Source organism: Lentinus tigrinus (genome assembly GCF_003813185.1).
Source record: "Lentinus tigrinus ALCF2SS1-7 unplaced genomic scaffold L226scaffold_61, whole genome shotgun sequence".
NCBI classification, from domain to species: Eukaryota; Fungi; Basidiomycota; class Agaricomycetes; order Polyporales; family Polyporaceae; genus Lentinus; species Lentinus tigrinus.
The window spans coordinates 110476-118326 of NW_027137970.1; the positions used below are offsets into that span (position 1 = coordinate 110476).

Sequence of the window (7851 nt, forward strand, 5' to 3'; positions counted from 1 at the left end):
CTGTTGCGCTGGAGGCTGTTGAGCCTCCAGACGCAGCCTCGCAATGTACTCGTCCAGCTGGAAGTGCTGGTTGAGCCGCTTTGCGAGGCTTGATGTCGCGTTTAGCCGAGAAGGTAGAGAGCGATTTTGATGGACGCACCTGTTTTGGTCCGCCGCTCGAAGGATCCCGTCTTTAGGGCCATGCGGCTATAGAACGGCACGTTAGCATAGATCTTTCCAGGTAGGCATATGAGACTTACACCGTCGAGGCGCATCCGCCTCGAGCCAAACTCCTCGGGGGCTGTAAAGCCCGTGCCTGACCCGGAGGACCTGCCGCCCGAGTCAAGGAGGAAGCCGACGTGATCCATGGCCTGCCGAAATGAGTACAACACTAAAAGATAGAACGTCAATGACGTACCTTGATGAACTCCCCCCACTCAATGTCCTCCCGCATCTCCCCCTCTGCCTTGAAGAGGCAGGAGAATACCTATACCGCGGCACGCGTCAGCGACGATCAGCGGCACGCTAAGGACGAATAGCGCTATCCACTCACCATATCATCCCGCGCGTGCAGGCGGGGGCGCGCGGGCTGCGTCGGCTGCGTCGGCGGAGCCTTCTTGGGCTTCCAAGCCTTGCGTGAACGACGGGAAGGCATAGCAGGCGGAGGGAGGGAGAAGTGGGATGGAAGGAGGGGATGCGCGCTGCGGCAGCGGCTATGCCGTCGGTATGGTCGCGCAAAATGAAATAGGCGCCGTGCTTGCGCGCGAGACACCAGCAGTTTTCCTGCGTTAGTACATCGCTCAATGTTATGTTAAATGGTACTTAGCTTTGATATGAGACTGTATGCGCGTTGTGGGAGCCGTCTAACGTGACCGCGAAGGCGATACCGAAGGCGTGAATTGAGACGCCCTTCGCGCCACCAAGTCGCAGGAATTCATGCCGTCATCGGTGCTGCCCCTGCCGCGGCACGTTCCTCGCGCTTCGTGGGTGTTGCCCAGGTACAATGGGAGTTGCGCGGCGCGTGGCGGCAGTTGCAGGTACGCACGCGCGGCGAGACGCGACCTCGCGCGCGGTCCGCGATACATAGAAGTGCGGCAATGGATAGCATCCATCCAGGCGACGTCAGCAAGCTGCAATGGTAGCACGAGCACGGACGAGCAGGCACGTACCATGTGAACGTTCTTGACCGCGAGCAAAGGGCACTTGTCTGGCCGTGGATGCCGGTAGACGGTGTTGCCGTCGGCAGCACCCACCTGCCATGGGTGTATGAAGAGGAAAGGAGTCGGGGAAGAGCACAAGCAGAGCATGCCCGATGCTGTCGACAACGTCTGCACACCGGTCACAGACGGACATGGCCGGGGCGAACGACGTATATGGCGAGGAACGCTACTGGCTCGTGGACGTAATTGCCGCCGAGGTCAACGTCCTGGAAGCATCCTCTCCTGAGGACTTCAAGGAGAGGGTCTAGAGACAGCGATAAGATCAGTGAGATACACGGCAGTGAGGCTACAGACAGGATGCTTACCATCGAAGAAAGCTGCGTGCACGCCCAGTGCCTTCGGTGAAGGACATACCGGACCTCGTTTCAGTCGGCAAGGTTCTTCACGTTGAGCAATACATCGCAGATAAGGATGAGCGCGATGGTCACGCCGCCGATCCTTTGTTTTCGACGAGTCGCCGACGAGGAGGACGCCTTCTTTTGTCTGCCTATCCTGCTCAGTCGCCTGGAGAGAGTGGGACACCTACCGAAGACAGCCGTTCTCGAGTCCCCTTTGCGTGCGCAAACGGAACATCCCTGCAGCAGGGCTCCGGACGTCGTGGAAGGGCTGCGCTGCGTGGTTGCCGTCGGGGAGTGCAAAGTCGTCAATGATGCTGTTTGCATGGGTGACCAGGTGGAGCTCATCGGGATTGCTGGCAACTTAAGTAGGGGATAGCATCTTTACCCTGAGCACCTACCAAGAGCGGCATGGTTCTGGCATAAAGATGAATTACGTACCGCGAGCCAGTCGCAACCTTGAGTGCTTCCAACAGTGGACGAAACGGAGGCTATTTGGAGCCCTCCAGCACATAGGCATTTACGGCGCGCAAGGATCAATCCTCGCGGTGATCCTTGGGTACATAAAACAACTGCGATCCGCGAACCGTTAGGAGATGGTTATACGCGCCCCAGTGAGGCGGCGCAAGCACCGACAGCGGCACAGTCAACACAGCCGGAGCAGCTTGCCCTGCTACTGTCGGCCGAGCCGCCGGGACCTCCTTCGCCGGCAAAAAAACATCCAGGCCATCTTCGTCTTGGCCGACCAGAACGGGCGAGGCAAATTCACCGCTAATCTCCAGCTTAGATGGAGATACCTGAAGACGATCTAGCAGAGCGCCCAACGTTGGCGCAGGTGATGCCGCCCGGGACAACCTGGACTCTGGCGGGACATTGCTGAGAGAGGAAGCACCCTGCGTTGCAACCGAAGTGGTTGGTGATTGAGGACTCCCAGTCACGAATACTGGGCTGCTAGCATAGCCGTAGGAGGAAGGGAGTGATGGGCCAGGAGACCAAGGCGCGTGAGGTTTCGCTGCTGGGTGGCGAACGGGTGTGTGTGGCGCTTCCATCGGCTCCCTACGTCGGGGAGAATCGTCGCCGAGAATCATTGCGGGGGTGGCAGAGTTCCCATAGGTCTTCAGCAGAGACTGGGTCATAGCATCTGTGAGCAAGGGGAATGCGAAATGAGGTGGCGACGGCGTGCCGGAGGGCGACTAATAATGACGTGTCAGCAGTTGGAGTACCAGTAGCCATGTCTTGCGTACCACATCGGGTTCTGCCAACCCGTCAGCTGTAGCGGATTCCTGACTAGACTGGGTAATCGTGAGTCGCCGTGGCAAGCGATATTGGACAGCATTGTCCCGGACTTACAGGGATGTTCGGCATGTCGAAACGGACTTTCTTTGCCGCTGGCGACTTCATGCTACCTACTGGGGTTCCTAGAGAAATTGCGAGTCTCAGTTATGTACCGAATGACTATTATAGGGTAGCGAGCCACGTCTACACACCTGATTGAACATTGCTTGAGGACCGGTCCCGCCAGCGTTTGAGAGTTCCATGGGTATAGTTGGCTGTCAGGAGGGGCTGCCGTTAACGCAGCTACAGACGTTACGGAGGATTACTACTTACTATCCATCGTCCTGTGCTCCACCTCTCGCTGCGGCTGTCGTTTGTTGAGAATAAGAAGCAAGTGACATCAAGCGCGGAAGCACAACAACAACGCACACGGTCATGTGATCTCGTCCCCGAAAGGCAAGTGGTTATCAATAAGCTTTGCTTCCTAACACCCCATCCTTAATCTGCTACTCTCATTTCGCTACCTTCATGGCTCCGCCGCTTCCGAATCCTACACCCGAACAGGTCGCCGAGGTGCAGGAGGTCTGCAATCAGCTCCATTGGGCTTACTATGCCAGGCCTGCAATTGGTTCCCGGGAGCGCGCCTGGTGGGAGTTTGTGTACCGACTGAAGATGTACCGATTATCGCGCCTTGTGCAGGTCGCCAAGTACACCCAGCTCCCTCCTCTCGCCATTGCATGTATATACCAAACTAACCGAGTTGCCGTCGCACTCCATCAAGATCCTCAGGCTAAGATCGGCGTAAACTTCGAAGACATACACCCCGCCGACTGCACAGAGCCGAACCTTCAGCCGGGTAATCAGCTACGTCCGCTACCCTACAAACCGGCCACGAACGGTCAGATCTCCATCCTGCCGTTCCAGAATAGGTACCGGGATTGGTGGCAGGAGGAAGGTAAGTCGGTACAGAGCTGCTTGCGATTAAATGTCGCTAACATTTTGTTAGCTATGCAAGGTACATCTACAGCTGCTGAAAGATGACGCTGCAGCTTACGATGGTATAGCTATGACTGCAAATAAACCTGCAACCACCGTAGATTTGTCGGCTGGGGCTTCCCAGTCCACCAACGCGACGCCCGCTGCCGGCCACGATGCCGCGGTTTTCCACCCACAGCACGGGCCACCGTCCGGTCACGCTGGCCCGCACAGCGCAGCTGCGCCTGCCTCCGGCAGGGACCCAGGGAGCGCGTCCACGCCGCGTCCCCAGAGCAGGGCTCCAACAAACGTCGCCGCCTCAGCTAAGGGAAAGGAGCGTGCCGACGTCCCGATGGATACCGTTCAAAAAGCTCAGTCGGACTCCGGCAAGCAGTCTACAGTCGGCAAGGAGCGCGGCCGTTCGGCGGCGCCCGGGGCCGGCGTACGAACGCGGTCGGCAACGCGGGATACTCCTGCGGAGTCACCTACCTCGGGGCCGCTGCCCGGCACACGCAAGGCATCGTCGAGGCGGCGTTCCGTTACACCGGCGAACTCCAGGAAGAAGGCCCGCGTCGACGACGACACAGCCGGTGAGGCTCCTAGCAGGGATGAGGGCGACGAGGATGGCACAGTCCCCAACAAGCATGTCCCCCCAGAACCGCTCTTCCCTGCCGAGGATATACCGCTACAATGGAGGCCCTACGTATGTATACATCCACGATCCAGGCTCTCCACAGCAACGCTAACATCCGGTCGTTCTTATATAGCCAGAGCCGTGCGATCGGTGCAAGAATCGGCCATGTTACTACCTGCCGCTTTTCGGTGCCGTGTGCCATAAATGCAAGACTGACAAGCAGGGGTGCAGTCACAGCATGGTTCCGCAAAAGACCCCGCAGGCGGTCAGTGGATATCTCGCCTGGCATTACTGCAAGCAGCTATCCGATCCCGTCCGCTACAGAACACCCATCTTCGTCCCTCCTCGCTTTGCAACATTCAGCAAAGATACTATTCCCACCTGGTTTCTAGAGCAGGTTGCCCGACGTGGCAGCAAGCCTCCACCTGTCGACCACGGGACAACCTCTGGCCAGAAGAATACCGCACCTCGACGGACTAAGATCCCTCAGCGTCGCCGAAGCCCAGACCATTCAGAGTCCCCAGGTCCGGGACGCTCGTCCAGGACCAGTCGGGCCCACTCTCCCTCAGTTCCCAGAGGCACGGACGGACGTACAGAAGTTCCGGCAATGGACGACGACGAGATAGTGCAAATACCCATGTTCGACCTTACCCTTGACGACGACGTGCCTATGGACGTCGACGGTGAACGGCGGCATGCTGCCGCGAGTATACCCGCCCGTCTTCCAGCCGACGGCGACGGTCGTTCGGAAGCCTCGTCCAGCCGCCAAATGGTCGACGAGGCCCCCGCCACCGTACCGACAGAGAACCGTGACAACGTACCGGCGGCAAAGAGTCGGTGGAGGGCTAAGGAGGCTCAGTTAATGCCCGCGCAGGTTGTTGGTGCGTACTCATACGCCTCTACAGAGGGAATTCGACACTGACCGCACTGGCGCAGGATCGTGGCGAGAGCTCCCACTCGCACCGCGACCCACTGTCGATCCCTTCATGCTACAGGGACCGATCACCGAGCTTGCGCGCTTTCGGCCCACCGACCTCGCCCACTTCGTGAACATTCGAACTGCCGCCTCCCTGCCGTCAGCCTCCCTTTCCACAGCCACAGACATAGGCACCGCGCCCACAGATATACGGCCGCAAACTCCTCCAGCGCAGGTCTTCCATATTGGGACCGCCACTCGCAGGCTGCTCGAAGGAACTATCTCGAACACGGTTCGTACTACCGGAACCAGCCGTGCATTTAATGACGCCGTCCAGACCCTTCATAGTCTTCGGGACCGCCTGAACACGCGTCGCGAAGCGTACCGCACTGGCGTCGCTTTTCCGGACACCTCACCGATCGTCCTGGAAGAGATCGTTAACCAGACACTGGCTTTGGTAGACGATTGCAGTACCATTGCCGATTCGTTGGAGGCGGTAGCTGGGCTTTGCCTAGGGCTACACTATACGCTCGAGGCAGCAATTCCCACCACGCCGGCGCTGGGTATCAGTGCTCTCGCGGAGATGATAGAGACAGTCGATCGCCTTCACGGAATCTTCGGGCAGGCTCAGGAGAAAATGCAGAAGCTTGAGGACGCTCAGGAGCCTCTGTGGAAGGAGGTCAAGCGAGTGTCTGAGCTCGCTGATTCCGCGCGTGAGCAGTGCCTCGCAGTGCCAGACATTTGTAGCCGCGCGGTCAAGCCTATGCTCCTCGGGCTGCACGGGGCAATCACGACGTCGGTTACCGCCGCTGTGAATTCCCTTACCGACCCGCTACATCGCATCCTCGCAGCCCTCCAGGACACCACGCCGATTCCTCCTGCCGACCTCGAAGCTCTGCGCTTGGGTATCGCCGCAGGCATACAGGCTGTAGTCGGCGATGGTACCCCCGCCGGTATTCTCGCAGAGCTTTCGAACTCGATCAATGCGATATCTATCCGGCTGAAGCAGATCGAGGATGAATCCGCCGCCAGACGAGTAGCGGCAGACGCAGCCGACACAAAGGACCGGCAGCATACTGACATAGGGACACCTCTGCTGATACAGTCCCCCGAGAACGCGGCTACCCTCGCTGCAATAACGGATCGTATTGACAAGCTGGAAGCGCGTGATGCGGCTCGCAGACCTATCACCGAGGAGCTTGAAGAGTACCTGGCAAGTTTGGGTCTCAGCACCGCTATATTGGAACATCTTGGTACGCTCGTCGGCGCCCGGGCAGATGAGAGGGAGGGTGAGATAAATGAGGACGGTACAGCCATGGATCTAGAATAGTTAACGGTTGCTCGCATGCGTGTATTTTGCTATAAGAGAATACATCGATACTACTCCAGTACTAGGTTGCCGATACAGATGCGAACATCAATATGGGACTTGCTAACCCTTCTTAGCCTTCCCCCCTTTCACCCGGGCCCGCTTCTTGGGAGGGCTCTTCGTCTGAGATGCCAACAACTCCTGCTTTGCCTTCGCTGTACTCCGTGTGCGCCGAGGACTGGGCAGCGGTGCTGCGGTGACGTTCTCCTTTGCCGCAGTGCTGTGCCGCCGCTTTCGGCTGGGACCTGCTTTCATAAGGGCGTGTGAGCTCGGCTTTGCGCTTACAGGCTCGCCGTCGGTCTCTGCCAGTACTGCCTCAATTGCGCGTGCGTCGAGGGAGTCATCATCCCACTGTTGGGGAGCAGGGAGACTCTGCAGAGATGGCGAAGGTAGCTCCGGGGTTGGCGTCAGCGGCGAATCAGGAGCGGAGCTTGGGAGCTCCCCGACTAGTGTCGGTACATCGTTGGAGAGACTGGCGAACATTGAGGCGTCGAAGGTCATATCGGGCAGCCATGATGAGAAGACGTCCTCGCCAGGTACATCGCAGGATGTAAGTGCCGCATTGTAACTGGGGTACGATGGGGACGATGCACTAGAAGAGCCACCCGAGACTTTCGACGGACCAGCCTCAGGCGCATGCGGGACGTGAGACAATTCCGTCGTGGTAAAGGATAATGTCTGTGCGACGGTGGAGGTACCTGTGGGACGTGGCCGTGGTGGACGCAGGGCCTGTGTGCACAGGTCAAGCAGGAGGGCACGATCACTATGTTGCAGGATGCTGCCTGCGAGGTACGATGGAACAGAGGACGATGATGTGAGATAATCCCTGGGGTCGTCCCGAACGACTTCGAAATCACGCAGCAACATCCCGATCGCGAGGCAGAAATGCTGTATGTCGGCTGCGGGGCGGGACAGGCTGATACCGTTGCTCAGCCAACCGACGAGACCACTCAAGGCCGCGGAATCGTGATGGTATTCGGCAGGAAGGTGCGGGGATGGCCAGTTCCAATGTGCCCAGGGTGCAGAAGATGTTGGATCGACAACTTCTATTTGCTGCAACTTTGGATGCAAGGTCCCGGTCAGTATGGTATAGTGCACCACAGGGTCTTCTACTGACCTTTGTGTGTCCACGATCCAGCATTAAGTGA

The 7851-nt window shown here is 58.4% G+C and overlaps 4 protein-coding genes across 4 annotated transcripts; 1 reads left to right on the forward strand and 3 right to left on the reverse strand.

The window, feature by feature from the left end:
- Positions 1-634, reverse strand: L226DRAFT_617483 (uncharacterized protein; the record flags this gene model as incomplete). The annotated part of the gene is made up of 5 exons (XM_067687041.1): positions 1-88; positions 140-186; positions 240-350; positions 398-466; positions 533-634. Coding segments are annotated over 5 exons (417 nt in total), but the record flags the coding sequence as incomplete, so codon positions are not given.
- Positions 635-2070: 1436 nt separating this feature from the next.
- On the reverse strand, positions 2071-2899 carry L226DRAFT_576349 (uncharacterized protein; the record flags this gene model as incomplete). Its single annotated transcript, XM_067685336.1, has 3 exons — positions 2071-2727; positions 2779-2826; positions 2885-2899. 3 exons carry the CDS (start codon positions 2897-2899, stop codon positions 2071-2073), a joined length of 720 nt encoding a protein of 239 aa, XP_067529128.1.
- A 438-nt stretch (positions 2900-3337) lies between these two features.
- Positions 3338-6664, forward strand: L226DRAFT_576350 (uncharacterized protein; the record flags this gene model as incomplete). Its single annotated transcript, XM_067685337.1, has 5 exons — positions 3338-3764; positions 3816-3824; positions 3874-4487; positions 4552-5299; positions 5355-6664. 5 exons carry the CDS (start codon positions 3338-3340, stop codon positions 6662-6664), a joined length of 3108 nt encoding a protein of 1035 aa, XP_067529129.1.
- Positions 6665-6766: 102 nt separating this feature from the next.
- L226DRAFT_576351 (uncharacterized protein) lies at positions 6767-7844 on the reverse strand (the record flags this gene model as incomplete). Its single annotated transcript, XM_067685338.1, has 2 exons — positions 6767-7762; positions 7821-7844. The coding sequence occupies 2 exons, from the start codon at positions 7842-7844 to the stop codon at positions 6767-6769; spliced, it is 1020 nt and encodes a 339-aa protein (XP_067529130.1).
- Positions 7845-7851: the final 7 nt, after the last annotated feature.